Source organism: Sorex araneus, chromosome 10, assembly GCF_027595985.1.
Source record: "Sorex araneus isolate mSorAra2 chromosome 10, mSorAra2.pri, whole genome shotgun sequence".
Lineage (NCBI taxonomy): Eukaryota > Metazoa > Chordata > Mammalia > Eulipotyphla > Soricidae > Sorex > Sorex araneus.
In genome coordinates, this window is record NC_073311.1 from 46,055,266 (window position 1) to 46,071,385 (window position 16,120).

The 16,120-nt window shown below is 43.9% G+C and overlaps 1 protein-coding gene across 4 annotated transcripts in view; it reads right to left on the reverse strand.

Moving 5' to 3' along the window:
• The window catches only part of SLC41A2 (solute carrier family 41 member 2), a 140,688-nt gene that overhangs the window by 18,186 nt on the left and 106,382 nt on the right, over positions 1 to 16,120 (reverse strand). For all 4 annotated transcript variants that reach the window (XM_055118466.1, XM_055118465.1, XM_055118464.1 and 1 more), the window contains exons 9-10: positions 15,933 to 16,064; positions 14,778 to 14,926 (exon numbers count right to left, since the gene is read on the reverse strand). In XM_055118466.1, coding sequence (XP_054974441.1) covers positions 14,778 to 14,926; positions 15,933 to 16,064 — 281 coding nt within the window. The remainder of the gene's footprint in view (positions 1 to 14,777; positions 14,927 to 15,932; positions 16,065 to 16,120) is intronic.

Here is a 16,120-nt window from a genome sequence, read left to right on the forward strand (position 1 = left end):
TAAACATCTATAATGAAAGAAAAAGGGTGATGCTTTGGTAGAAATTTTCCAAACACGGATTGTGGCCTACCTAGAGTTTACAGTTAAAATGAACAGTGAAAGGGGCTGCAGAGATAGTACAGCAGTAAGGTGTTTGCCTTGATGCAGACAACCGGGTTTCAATATCCTGCACTGTATATGGTTCCCCAAATCAGCCAGGAATAAATCTTGAGCACTGCCCAGTGTGGCCCCCTCAAAAAAAGAGAAATATATGTGTATCTATACTCACTGAAAACCACCCAAGTGTCTAACAATAGATGGTTGGACAAAGAAGCTATGGTATATGTACACAATGGAATATTATACTGTCGTAACAAAGGATGAATCCTTGCAGTCTGTTGCCACAGAGATGAAACTGGAGACATGATGTGAAGTAAGCCAGAGGGAGAAGAACAAATGACAGATGATCTCATGCCGTGGTAGACAGAGAGAGAGAAAACAAGGCAACAGACAGTTTCTAATGAGGACCAACGTGTGGCCTCTGAAAGCAAATGTGAGATTTCTAAGCAGCGGGGGTAGAGGCTTGAGGGAAGGTGGACCAGGGGTGAAACTGATCCGGTGAAGGAGGGTCCTGAGCACTATGGTGGTGGTGGCGAACATGCAGTAACTTCATTCATCAAAACTATGAAAGTGAACAGTGGTGCCCTGCAGCTTTGTCTGAGTGAAAAACAAAAAGTGGGTCCAAGAATTTGAAATATCCTTATAGGCATGGGGAGCTCTTTAGCCATGGCAATAGTCACCAGAATCAGAACTTTTTGTTGTTTTGTTATTGTTGTGGGGGCACACTCAGTAGTGCTTAGGGGGCACTCCTGTCTCTACAACTCAGAAATTTCTCCTTGTAGTACTCAGGGGACCACATGGGATGTTGGGAATAGAACCCAGATCGGCCACAGGCAAGACAAGTGCTCTACCCACTGCACTCTGGCTCTGGCCCCCAGAACCGCGTTTGAATCCATTAAATCTGCAAACAACTTGATTTGCTGAACACACCTTAGAGCCAGCCAGTCAACGACCGTCCTGGTTTCTGAAGGACATAAAATTAGGGAAAGAATTTCTTCCACCCAATAAATGCTCCTGAGGCCCAACCAAACCATAAGAGCCACACCCGAGTGACTTTATTAGTCCAGAGGACATCAGCTCCGAGCTCTGGAATTTCTGCAAGTCCCTGACGTCCACGCTTCCCTTACATGGATCCCTGGGTAAGATCATGAGTTTGCTTGGTTGGGGAGAGACTGTCCAACCCAGGCTTAACTGCCTTACCACAATGAACAAAAAAATGCAACTGTCTTTTCCTTCAAATACTAAGTGATGACACCAACATCCTTTGGTATCCCTTAAATGTCCCTTTCAGTAGACGCAAATATTTAGAGACTTATTGTTTTACTTGTTTCCCATCAGGTGTGGAATAAATAGTAATAATAATAACAACAACAACAAAAATAAAAATGTACAGTAGCTTTGATAAACAATATGAACATGTAGCTTTAAGATTAGAAGGAAAAAAAAAAGTCACACGACACTGAAGATTTGTTCTCTAAAAGAGCTTTCCAAAAACTGAGTTGTAGAATCATTCAGCTTTGAGAGTGAATATTCCGGGGCGGCTGCCAGCCCAGTTTTTATTCTGACAAATTCACATGAGTAAATACCTCCTAGACTTTTCCACGAAGAGCTTTCACCTAATTGTGCTGGGTGCAGCTTCGGGGGGGAGGGCATCCAAGCCCCTCTGAGTTGGTGTGCAGTCTTGGCCAGAGCCGGAGTGTGGGCAGGGATGCCTGGCTGGGGGTGGGGTGGGGAGAGAGAGAGAGAGAGAGAGAGAGAGAGAGAGAGAGAGAGAGAGAGAGAGAGAGAGAGAGAGAGGGAGAGAGAGGGAGAGAGAGAGAGGGAGAGAGAGAGGGAGAGAGAGGGAGAGAGAGAGAGAGGGAGAGAGAGAGGGAGAGAGAGAGGGAGAGAGAGGGAGAGAGAGAGAGAGGGAGAGAGAGAGGGAGAGAGAGAGGGAGAGAGAGAGAGAGGGAGAGAGAGAGGGAGAGAGAGAGAGAGGGAGAGAGAGAGGGAGAGAGAGGGAGAGAGAGGGAAAGAGAGAGGGAGAGAGGAAGAGAGGGAGAGAGGGAAGGAGAGAGGGAGAGAGGGAAGGAGAGGGAGAGAGAGGGAGAGAGGAAGAGAGGGAGAGAGGGAAGGAGAGAGGGAGAGAGGGAAGGAGAGGGAGAAGGAGAGAGAGGAAGAGGGGGAGAGAGGGAGAGAGGGAAGGAGAGAGGGAGAGAGGGAAGGAGAGGGAGAGAGGGAAGGAGAGAGAGGGAAGGAGGGAGGGAGGGGGAGAGACAGAGAGAGAGGGAAGGAGGGAGGGAGAGAGGGGGAGAGAGAGGGAGGAGAGACAGAGGGAGGGAAGAAGGGCTGGAGGGGGGAGGTTTGCCGCTCTGCCCCGGGCGCTCTCCTCCTCCCCCTGCCTGGCCCAGTCTGGCCTTCTCCCTGCCTTACTGGCCTTACTGCGGGGGAACAGAACTCAGACTCCCGAGGAAGCCGGGCGTTCTTTTACCTTCTTGGGTGCATTCCTGACCTCGAGCCAAGCCCACTGAGCTGGAGAATCCATGAGAAACAGACTGAGGAGCAGGTTTCAATTTCCAGACCCCATTCCCTCAGCTCTGCTAGGTGTCACCAGCCCGTGTCGCCGGAACACAATCACGAGAACTCAGCCGTGACAACCTCCTGCTTTGAAAGCAGCCACGTGAATCGACTCCTGGGGGCGGTGGAGACGTGCCCGAGCCCCGGGGCAGAGTGCTCGGGAGAGCCTTCATTCCCCGGAGATCCCGTCTCCTGGGACCCTCCCTGGGCCGGAGAAGGGGCCAATTTATTCTCGCAAAGCACTACGGTGAGGGGTGCGGGCTGGAGACAGAGGCCTGGGGGAAACGGAACTTTTTAAAAATGGAATCACCATGGGGTACACAGTTAAAAGTTGTTTGTGATTGGGTTTCAGTCAAACAATGTTCCAACACCCATCCCTTCACTGGTGTACATGTCCCACCCTAGTTTCCCTCCTGCCACCCCTCCCCCTTTCTTCTTCTTCTCTCTCTCTCGTTCTTTCTCTCTCTCTCTCTCTCTCTCTCTCTCTCTCTCTCTCTCTCTCTCTCTCTCTCTCTCTCTCTCTTTCCTTCTGGGCGTTATGGTTCGCAATGCAGGTACTGAAAGGTTATCGCGTCTATCCCTTTACCTCCTTTCAACACTCAGGTCATTTCTATCACTGTCATAGCGGTCCCTTCTCTATCCTAACCACTCTCCCCTTTAACCTCTGGGGACAAGTTTCCAACCATGGCCCAGTCCTCCTGGCCCCTGTTTCTAGTGTTCTTGGGTATTAGTCTCATACTATATATTTTTTGTATATCACAAATGAGTCCAGTCGTTCTATGTCTGTCCCTGAGAGAAGCTGAACTTGGCTCAGCTGACACAAGGACAACTGGCTCATGGGTGTGTGGGGACTGGTGATGTCACCTGCCTCACTGTGGGCCTCCATGAGCACAGCCCCCGGCTCCTAACTAATGTCCCCAAGTGTTGGCCATCTTACTTTTGAAACTTAGGTGTATATCGGGACAGTCGGCTCGGATCACCAAACCCCAAGAAGGGGACTGTCAGAGGCAGGAAACACTCAGAAGGAACAACGTGAGGGAGAGCGAGGTAAACCGGCTTCCAGATGACCTCTAATATACCACAGTACTCTTATTCCCGGGGGCTGGAGCGATAGCACAGCGGGTAGGGTGTTTGCCTTTCACGCGGCCGACCCGTGTTCGATTCCTCCACCCCTCTCGGAGAGCCCGGCAAGCTACTGAGAGTATCGAGCCCGCACGGCAGAGCCTGGCAAGCTACTCATGGCTTATTGGGTATGCCAAAAAATAGTAACAATAAGTCTCACAATGGGAGACGTTACTGGTGCCCACTCAAACAAATCGATGAGCAACGGGATGACAGTGACAGTGACTCTTATTCCCGATGCCGAGGTCGCCAACCCCATCAACTATGACACATAACGTCTTGGCACAAAGAGGTGAGTGTGGTTTTCTAGGTTAAAAATGCCTCATGAGAGCCACTGGGAACCCGGAGAAGACTGTTTTAGGCCAAACCAATCTAACGTTTAGCATTGGCCTTAAATAGACCTAGTCAGGCCGGAGTGATAAGACAACGGGGAGGGCATGTGCCTTGCACATAGCTGACCCTGGTTCAATCCCCGGCATCCCATATAGTCCCCTGAGCACCGTCAGAGTGATTCCTGAGTGCAGAGCCAGGAGTAGCATCGCCAGGTGTGACCCCAGAAAACAATGAAAACAAACAAACAAAAAACCCAGACCTAGTTGAGGGCCCAGAGGAGAGGCGACCCAGGGGGATGTCATGAGTGTCCCCACACGTGTTCCACACATCCTAGAGGTGATCCCAATGGTCTATGAGTCACTCCCAATGAGTGTACTATGAGTGATTTTGGACACACCACAGACAGAAGTGAGGAGAAAGCATACAAAAATGGATGTGACCCAGAGAGAGAGAAAGAGAGAGAGACAGAGACAGAGAGAGACAGAGACAGAGAGACACAAAGAGAGAGAGACAGAGACAGAGACAGAGAGACAAAAGAGAGAGAGAGAGAGAGAGAGAGAGAGAGAGAGAGAAGTGCCTGTGGTAGGTTGGTGGCGGGGGTGTGGCGCGAGGTGGTAGGAGGGATACAGGGGATACTGTTGGTGGGAAATGTACTCTGGTGGAGGGATGGGTGTTGGAACACAGTATGACTGCAACCTGATCACGAAAGCCTTGTAACTACATCTCACAGTGGTTTAATTAAAATGAATAAACTTTAAAAAAAATAGAGCATAGAGCTGGAAAGACAGTTCCAGGGGCTGAAGCATGTGTCGTGCAAGCATGAGGCCTGACTAACACATGGCACACCCCAGCAACATGTGGGGGTGAGCCCGGGACCCCAGCGCCATCACGGCCAAGGGGCAAATCGAAGGACTGAGCACTGAACCACACAACCTGGTTGGCTGAATAGCACTAGGAATGGCCCCTGCAGCCCACGAGCACTGTTTGGGATTATTTAAAAAAAAAAAAGCCAAAACAAAATAAATAAAATAAGGCCAGAGATGTTATGAAACTTGGCTGAGGACACAAAACAAGTTGCCGAGAGGAACTTCAGACTCAGTCCAAGCCTGAAGGGCTCCGTGTTCTTCCTACAATGTTCTGCAAGTTGGCGCCTTCCCTCTTTCCCGTCCTTTGTCCTCAGTGGCAGTCTGATTTATGAGTATTTTCCTTCTGTGGAAACACTTATTTTTAAGTCCTCATAATTAAAAAAATGACACTGAATCATGTGCATGTGACTTCAGAACTAAGATGTTGTCAATGGTGCTGTTAGTAAGTGTCACGACTCTATTTATGCCCCGAGCATGTTCGACTCGATGATAAAAGAAAGAGATTTGCTCTCAGTTGACATTGCTTGCGTTGTGGTTGTATTCGCATCACAAATGTGTGATTCAAAACTACCAGGCGCTGTCCTTTATAAAACAGAAATGCTTCTTCTGGAATGCATGAATCAATATCCTGCTTCTAAACTATTCACGATCACGATCACAAAATCCCGTTAATCATCGATTTCTCAAGCGGGCTCAGTAACCTCTGCATTCGTCCTTTCCCTGAGATCTTAGAAGTCTCTCTCGACTCGGCCCTCCCAACAATGTTGCACTGGGGGCTCTTTCAGGGTCAGGGGAATGAGATCCAGCTTGTTACTGGATTTAGCATATGAATACACCATGGGAAGCTTGCAAGGCTGTCCCATGTGGGCAGGAAACTCTCAGAAGCTTGCCAGCTTTTCCCAGAGGGAGAAGTAGGCTACAAGATATCAGGAGCTTGCTTTTAAGTCTCTGGATGGTGGCTGTTGATGAAATTACACACACCTGGGTTCCTCTGCCCATACCTTCATGCGTGAGGCCTGTCCGAACGTGTGGAGAGGGGCCTCGAGCATGGCTGTGGCTAGGTTCCGGTGGTCTTCGGCTGCCAGGAGCTCTGCTCGGGGTGGGGAAGGAAGCTGGAGCCCATCCCCTCCGAGGGGCCCCGGAGAAGACAGTCAGGTTGCGGGCAAGAGACTCTCTGCCTCTAAATTAGTTTTTAATCTAAACTATTATGAAGAATATTTTCTTTGGGGGTGGGGCACAGCAATAGTTCAGTGAGTAGGGCATTTGCCTTGCATGCATCCAACCCAAGCTTGATTCCTGGCATCCTATTTGGTCCCTCAGCACTGCCAGGACTTAGCACAGAGCCAGGAGTAAGCTCTGAGCACTTCTAGGTGTGACTCCCATACCAAAAATAATATTTTTCTTTTTCCTTTTTTTCTCTTTTTCTGTGAGCTGGGGGTTTGCTGAGTATTTCTTGAGAACATGGATCTGTTGGGGAATGGTGCAAAATGGTGCTATCTGTACATAAGTATAACATTTAAAGCAAATATAAGGATGGAGAGTAGATTAAAGACGGGAGCAGACGGGGAATGCTGGAGGGAGGCGGGTGAGGCCAGAACCAGCCCAAACAGAGCCCCAGCAGCTGAAAACCTCCACACTCCGTAATCGACGCCAGGCTCAAGGCGACTCCACTCCTTACCAGGAGCCTCATCCAGAAATTGATCTGCAGATAAACTCAGGTGTGCGGGTTTTGTGACTGAAATCTCCAGGCTCTCATGGAGTCAGGGATGAGCTACCTCCCTCCATCTCCCTGGTCTTCTGAAAGCCCTGGAAGTCACGCCCATGAACTGCCTCTGGCGCCACATAAGCTCATCAACTGGCCATGAGCTAGAGACTTGAAGGAGATCAACAAGTTGCAGAAATGCTTCTGGACCCCGCGCCAAGCTGAGTCATCAGGGGCACCCAAAGTCACCAATCCAGTTAAAGCTTTAACTCCTACTATATCACCCCATTCAAAAATTTTTTAATTCCTGGAGTGCATGGCTGCTCGATATCACTTATAAACCAGAAGCACTCCACACTGGATGGGATGTAAACCAACCGACCTCAATAAACAAGATATCAACACAGAAGGCCTAACCGGTAACAACATGTTAGTAATCTCTTATACAAGGGCTTAAGGGCTCCGTGGTGAGATACAGTGATCTTCACATACTTTCTTCTGGGCAAACATCTTTTGACCATTTTTAGCCAATTATTTATAACAAGAAATATAAAATGAATTATTCAGGGCCTGCGATAGGGACAGGCTTGAGGGGTAGTTGAGAAAATTGAAATAATGGTGGTTGGGAGATGCAAGGGTGGAGGGATTGGTGTTGGACTACTGACTGCGACAAATCATCTTAAACAACTTTACTAAAAAATAAAGATAAAACAAACAAAAAGATGGGAGCATATGCCTTCTAAGCAGGGGGCCCCAAGTTCGATCTCTGGCACCACATGACCTCCCCACCCCCAACCAAATACCACCACATACAGCTCTGGTGGTTCCCAAGCACTGCCAGATCTCAGAAACAGGGTATCACAACCAGGTCAATTCTCGCTGGACTTGCCCCCCACCCTTGAGTACTGTTACACAAGCCCCCCCAAATTAATAAAAATAAATATTATCTACTGAAAGTTTATAAATAAGGAGTTTGTAATTTTTTTTTTTTGCTTTTTTTTTGGGTCACACCCGGCGATGCACAGGGGGTCACTCCTGGCTCATGCACTCAGGAATCACCCCTGGTGGTGCTCAGGGGACCATATGGGATGCTGGGATTCGAACTCGGGTCGGCCGCGTGCAAGGCAAACGCCCTACCCCCTGTGCTATCACTCCAGCCCCCCCTGTAATTTTTTTTTAATCTTTAAAATTTTATTGAATCACTGTGAGATAGTTACAAGCTTTCATGTTTGGGTTACAATCTCACAATGATCAAATACCCATCCCTCCACCAGTGCACATTCCCCACCACCAGTATCCCAGGTATACCCCCCTTTCCCACATTCCCCCTGCCTCTAAGGCAGACAATATTCCCCATACTCTCTCTCTACTTTTGGGCATTATGGCTTGCAACACAGACACTGAGAGGTCATCATGTTTGGTCCATTTTCTACTTTCGGCATGCATCTCCCATCCCGACTGGTTCCTCTAGCCATCATTTTCTTAGTGATCCCTTCTCTATTCCATCTGCCTTCTCCCCTCCGATCATGAAGCAGTCTTCCAGCTATGGGGCAATCCCCCTGGCCCTTGTATCTACTGTCCTTGGGTGTCAGCCTCATGTGATGCTACCCCACACTCCACAAATGAGTGCAGTCCCTCTATGTCTGTCCCTCTCTTTCTGACTCATTTCACTTAGCATGATACTCTCCATGTTTATCCATTTATAAGCAAATTTCATGACTTCATCTCTCCGAACAGCTGCATAGTATTCCATTGTGTAGATGTACCAAGTTTCTTTAACCAGTCATCTGTTTTAGGGCACTCAGGTTGTTTCCATATTTTGGCTATCGTGAACAGTGGTGCAATGAATATATAGGTACAGATGTCATTTCTACTGTGCTCTTTTGCATCCTCAGGATATATTCCCAAAAGTGGTATTGTGGGGTCGTATGGAAGCTCAACTTCTAGTTTTTGAAGAACTGTCCATACTGTTTTCCATAAAGGCCGGACCAGTCGGCATTCCCACCAACAGTGAAGGAGCGTCCCTTTTTCTCCACATCCACGCCAGCACTGGTTGCTTTTGTTCTTTTGAATGTGTGCCAGTCTCTGTGGTGTGAGATGATATCTCATTGTTGTTTTGATTTGCATCTCCCTGATGACTAGTGATGTGGAGCATTTTTTTCATGTGCCTTTTGGCCATTTTTATTTCTTTTTTGAGAAAACTTCTGTTCATTTCTTCTCCCCATTTTTTGATGGAGTTGGAGGTTTTTTTTCTTATACAATTCTACAAAGTATCTTGTATATCCTGGATATTACTACCTTATTAGATGGGTATTGGGTAAATATTCTTTGTAATTAAGGATTTTGTAATTAAGGAGATACCTATCTTTATATTTTATTAACATATATTTTACATTTGCTAAGAGTAGTTTAATATTTGCTTTTGTTTTTTGAGCCACACCTGGCTGTACTCAGGAAGTACTCCTGGATCAGTGCTCAAGAATCACCCCTGGTGGCACTCAGGGGGCCATATGGTAGCCAGGGATTGAACTCAGGTCCGATGCATGCAAGACAGGTGCCTTCATCTCTGTGCTATCTCTCTGACCCCCGAGTAAGGACATATTTATTGATATTAACTCAAGTTTCTCATCAGTTCATAAACATATTCTGATTCTTCCCTCAAAACAAAATATGTTTTAGGAATGAAAAGGGATGTAGATCAGCAAGAGAGTATATACATCACATGTATGAGGCCCTAGGTTCAATCCTTGGTCCTGAAAACATAAGTAAATCCACACATAAACAATGGGCAGACTGAATGAACTCCAGGCAGAGGCCGAAGTCTGACTGTGACGTTACAGAGAACATGAGTGTGTCCCTTAGTCACGGGGCATCTCTAGCCTTCTGATGCATTTAAACTTGACCTCCACAACCAAGACAGACTCCAGGAGGCAGAGGCAGTGCCTTCTCCTTTCCCTGAACAGTCACTGGCACAACACCTGGTGGACCACATAGGCTACAGATCTGAGTGGACCTCATGGCATTCTGGCACTGACCGTGCCCAAACTCTGCTCAGAAGCTGCAGTATTCCCTGATTTAAGGGAAGCATTTTTGTTTCTCCCATGTGAGAAAACAGAGTCAGGAGGGAAAGTTCTACCAGCAAACTTACACCAGGAAATCCCGATGGGACTGGAGGCTGCTAGAATTTCATCTGGCTTCTTAAGAACCTAATGTTCCATAGGAAGCAATCAGTGCCTCAAGGAAGAAATCCAAGATTTTATTTAGAAATAGTTCTGATTCACTGTTTACCAAATAGAGGACGAAACACTTGTTGGAGTTCATTAGGTATAAAGGGCTTGAAAAGTCTATTTCTTTCCTTCCTCATTGAGATTATTTTTTTTAATAGCAGGGAAAAAAAGCTAACATTCCCCATGCACTTATCTTTTTGTTCCTTTTAGGATATCTCATCCAAATTTTTCTGTCTTTTGCACAGAGAGACGGTATCGTTAGGATTTCTAATATAGAACGAAGGAAGACTTTAAATTAAATAGGAAAGAGGAGCAAGATGTACTTTTCTGTTCTTTCTCTGCACAAAGACTGCCTGTCTGGGTGATTCATCGTTGCTACCTGTGTACCTTCTTAGGTTTATTATGCTGTCCAGGGACATGAACTTTGGGGCCAGAATGTGGCTCAAAAAGGAAAATAAAAGAACAAGATACACTAGCTTTGAAAAGATGGTAAGGAATAAGATAGCAAATGAAGTAAGCGATAGAAAACCCTGAAGAAAGCATCAAATTCCCTTCCTAAGCTACATCTTTCACTGGAGGCCGACAAGGCTCATCACAGTCTGACAGGCTCTTGAATGCTTTCTTGATGTCATAAATAACAGACTCTGAATGAAGCATGTGACTTAGATCTGCTGGCAGAGGAAATCACTGCTAGTCACTACACTTAGTTCTAGAGAAGGAACCCAACTGTGGCTAAGTCTGAAGAGGCAAGTACCCTGGTTCTGAGAAATGAAAGTTAGGAGTTCAACAGGTAAATCAGATATAGTTGGAAAGTTATGTTCTATTTTTTCCTTCTTTTTTTTTTCTTTTTTGGCTACACCTGGAGACACTCAGGGTTACTCCGGGCTCTGTACGCAGGTATCACTCCTGGTGCTGCTCAGGGGACCAGATGGAATACGCCAGGGATTGAACCTGGGCCTGTTGCCTGCAAGGCAAGCATCCTACCCATTGCACATAACTTCTCCAGCCCCCAAAAGTTATGTTTTAAAGCCAAACAACAGTACTCGTAGCCCCCTGCCAGCAGCTGCATAAATGTTGACTATGAAAATGAAAAAAAAAAAAGAAAAAAAGAAATACAGGATGGCGAGCTCTGGGTCGATCCACTCTTTACTACTGAAAACAAAATATTAATACAAGAGACTAGTCATGTACCAGGCACAAGTGTCGTTCATACAGTGCTCTGGCCTGGACATACTCCAAACAGCTGCTCGTGACTGTTCACCGTGCAAGAGGATGAGGAAAAGTACAACTCCTACTTACTGGTTAGTGATCTTAATGTCACATGACACAAACTTCTAATTACAAGACACTGATACCCAAATAGTGCAATGTGTGGTGCATAAATCAATGTTTAATTTTAAAAGTCCTTTTAAAAGGGGCATCATGAGAGTCCACCTAGGGCAAAATAAGATACACACACAACCAAGCTAAGTTCCAAACAATTTCAGACGCAAGTTGACCTTTACTCTTCCCTGGAGGTAAGAAATAACTACTGGGCCAAAAGTAGAGAGCTAATATGCTGTAAACAGACTTTAATGCTGACATCTTACATCAAAGCTTGAGCTTCAGGACTCCTCAATATGGAGACGTACACTCACAAGAAGAGACAGACCCGCATAAATGAACCTACGCTATTCTCGTGAACCATCAATCCACCTCATCAACAGTTAACTCATGGTCTGTTTACTCTATTTTACTCTGTTTACATTCCCTCCTTTAGCTTTCCTTGGATATCAAATCATCATCTAAGTATTTCAATAACATCTTAAAATTTTTGAATGAACATTAACAGAGTTTGTGGGGTTTGTGTCTTATTTTCATTTCCTTAAAATACATATTACACATGCATATGCATATGTGTATCTATATATATATATGTGTGTGTGTGTGTTTGTGTGTGTGTGGTCAATCCCAGTGCCTAAGAGAACTGAACTACAAATAGAAATATGCTCTCACAATGCTGCCTTTATCAATAGACCAAAAAATTGTTTCTGAATTGTTCCCAAGAGGCTGAGAAATGAATCTTCTTTATGAAACTTATACACAGAGGGAACATCAATGACAATAACTATATCAGATGCAGCAATAAAGGCAGTCAGTAGTAAAAAGGCATGTGAAATAACTCTTTGATAGGGTATTGAAAGTAAAACCAGAAAGTTACTCCCAAGTGGTTCATTCCTTTTTCTTCCCTCCACACTAAGACCTTGAGAATTAAGTCTGGGTTTATAAATGCTGTGACTTATAACCCATCCTTGTAGAATGAAGGTTTAAAGAATAAATGAATGAACAATTTGATAGGTGATATTTAGTAAATATCTCAGGCACTATGGGAGAGTTTAAAATATCAATAGCATCATAGAGTTTTGTTATTTTAATAAATTTTTGTCTTCCTCCCCCAGCATTTTTGGCCTTTCAACATCAACACTTTCTAAATCTTATTTGATCTACTCCTTTCCATAGTTAGATGCTATGTACAACTTTTCTTTCAGCGATAAGCTCTGTGTTTTTTCATTCCGACACTGTAATTCAATAGTCTCAAAAAATATGATATTTGTGTATACTTAACACGGTGCTAATACATTGCTTATTATAAAATAAACAGAAAAATAGAACTAGAACTTATTTTAAACAAATAAGGTAAAATGGATAAATATTTAATCACTTCCCATACACAATGCATTGCTTTGCAAGTACTTTACTTTGAAAAGCACTGATTTACATAAAAAAAAACCCAAATCTCATAGTTTTGTGAGAAGTGAATCAGTGTACACAAAGTAGAACAGTGCCAGCTCTATATGAAAAAAACATCAATGGCAGTCATTTCATTGCCACGATCATGAACAACACGGTTTATCTGGACCAGAAAACGTCTCTGTATCATCCCTTTAGCCTCACCCCTATGTAAAGCCCCTGGAATGCCAAATCCAAAGGCTGTGCTTCAGAGAGTTATTAGAATGCATCTCTCTAAAGAGTTAGGATCTTGCCCTGCAGGAGACAATAATACTGTAGTTTAGCAAGAAGCCATGTCCAAAAGGCCAAAGCAAAGTGGGAACAATTGGTAAAACTAAGGATGAAGTCTATGAGTAGTTGTTTTAAGTACTTTGCTGGTCCTTCAACAACAACAACAAAAACTAAGGATGAATTTACATAAAAATGACTCAATTGAAAACATGCAATTAATAACTGCAAGGGGAAAAAAAAAGAAGTATGATCCTAATATATATGATCTAAATCTCCGGTAAACAGCTGAGGGCCTGGTAATACAAATACTGACAATTTGCTTAACTAAAACTATGACACAACTATATGGTAAAGAAGGGAAACATTAACTTCAAAATGATCAGCTTTAATTAGTAAAAATCCAAAGGAGATCAGCCAGAAATTGTAAGTTTAGCCATGATACTTTAAGAAATAAATCTTTTTAAAGTTGGGGTGTGGGGGCTTGAGTGATAGCACAGCGGGTAAGGTAGTTTGCCTTACACACGGCCAACCCGGGTTCGATTCCCAGAATCCCATATGGTCCCCCAGCACCACTAGGTGTAATTCTTGAGTGCAGAGCCAAGAGTAACCCCTGAGTATTGCTGGGTGAATGTGACCCAAAAAGCAAAAAAAAAAAAAAAAAAGTGGGGCGGGGGAAGCAGAATAATAAAGCAGCGGGTAGACCACTGGCCTCACACACACAGCTGACTCAGGTTTGATCCCCAGCACCCCATATAATCCCACAAGCACTGCCAGGAGTGACCTCAGGGCCAGGATTAAGCCCTGAGCACAGCCAGGTGCAGCTCCAAAACAAAAATTACTTCAAAGTATCTCTGAGGGATATGACTCAACACAGAATCTACCTTTAGTATTAATTTTAATTTACATTTTGGTAAATCAGTTCAATTCCCTCCTCCCTCTCTGTTCCCTTTCCCCTTCCTCTTCCCACTCTCTTTATATATATATATATATATATATATGTATATATGTATATATATGTGTGTGTGTATATATATAAACCTCAGAAGCATAAGAGAGAAAAGATTTAGAAAGGCAGGAAAGTCTCCCTGAAAGAAGAAAAAAAGAATAAGGAAAAGAAATTTATGAAAGAGTTATAGAAACCAAGTAAGATTCTAGAAATCTGATTTCTGGAATAAGATTCCAGAAGAGGGAACAATCAAATACATTAATTCTGAAAAAAAAAATTAAAACAGAAGAACATGAATTTTTTTTAGGTTGAAAACAATGGCTAAACAATGGTCAACAACACAGAAGAGAGACACCCCAAGTAAGGCACATTAACGTGAAATATAAGAAAAGGAAGACAGAGACAATCTTCTGGACCAAAGGTGTACATACATGAGATCAGTATTGCATGTGCCACTCAGCTGTTCTCAGTGTTCAAGTTGAAGGCAAAGAAATGATGCCTTCCAAATTCCAAAAGAAAAATCATTCTATATCTTTGTCAATCTACTCACACAAACGTATCATGCAAAGGCTCAAAAAATTTACCCCCCCCCCCAGCATTCTTTCCCAGGGATCAATAAGAAGATATGTCCTCTTATTTTTTAAAGAACAATTGTTTTAAAGAGACACAAAAATCATGAAATCAGGAAATGTAAAATTTGTAATGCTCATGCTTATATGAGTGATGCTAAACTTAAAGTGGTGCTAAACTTAATGCTGACTAGAAGATGAGATGAATAAGAAGGCATTTCATTGATTCTTTAAATGTCAAAATATTTGACATTTTAAATGTCAAAATATTTTCATGAGTCTTTAGATTTTATTTTTATAAGTTAGTTATCCTTTTACAAGTCTGGACATAAAAAAGGGAAAGGTTTTAACTCTTACCTGTAATACAGCGGCAAATAAGTATACCACTATGAAGATTACAGTTAAAGACGTGTGACCACTTTTCATCAAGTGAATAGTGTAGAGGAAAATTAAATGTCCAGGAATTACTAAAAGCAGCAGAACTTGAGCAGACTTATTATTTACTCCTGCAATACAAAATGTAAAAGTTGCTGAGAAATCATATTTTGGTAAAGAATAGGCACAGTTATTAAAAATTTGAAGAGCAATTTCAGGCTTTTATACTGCACAGCATCACATAAAATACACTTGCTAAAAATAAAGTTCAACTATTTACAATTCACTTAATTTTCTGACATTCTCACTACATATGTGAATTAAATTAAAGGGGGCTGAACAGACTTATTAGGAAGAACATTGATCAGACTTTAATAGTTATCATAAGAAAAAGGGAGGTTAGTGAAAAACACGAAATACTTAAAACACTTAGAATGCTTTTCTTTGACTTTCTCTTCAGGGTTCTTTCACTGATATTATCACATTGGGCATTTCTGATCCTTATTCAAAGGATCAAAACTTGCATTTACTTTGATCAGAAAGAAAAAGGAGAAGAACTGTGTGGCTTCAATGTGTGGTCTTGGACCAGGGACACAGTTCAGCAGGTTGAAGCTCAAACTGCATGAAGGTACCCAGGGTTGAATCCTGGACCACTTGGCCCCATATCTACTGAGCTGGGAGTAACCCCTGAGTACAGCTGCCAGTTAGCACCCCCATCCCAAATGTGGTTTTAAGGGGCTGTTGTATGTTGTGGTAGAGCACATGCTTCACATATATGAGCTCCTGGGTTCAATCCCTGCAGTGTGCGTGCACACACGCACACACACGCGCGCGCACACACACACACACACACACACATCATGGGTTAAAATTGTGGGTTTAGAGTCTTGGCACTCACCTGCCTGGGTAACATAAGTAATGTGCTGTTCCAAAACGACACCAAACTGGAGCAATTGCAAGACCGAGACAAATGCCCCCTTGTCCACTGAAATCAGTGGACAAAATCTATCCTCTATGTAGATCGGGTAAGCGCCCAGAAATGACTCGCAAAATATGTATTCAACAAAGAGTGCCTGTCTATAGCCTCAGAAAAGTATGATCCTAAAACAAATGACGCACAAATCTACATAAACATACCTGGGCCGAAAAATGTTCTACATGGGTAGGAACAACCTTTGGGCTCGTCAGGCAGCTCTCCCGGGATGCTGTGCAAATGGAGGTAGGTAGAAATCCTGCTCGCTTGAATGGCCACCAAGTTACCACCGATACCTGAAATGGGAGAGAAGGCCAATGTAGTGAGCCTCATATTTTTAAACCACTTACAT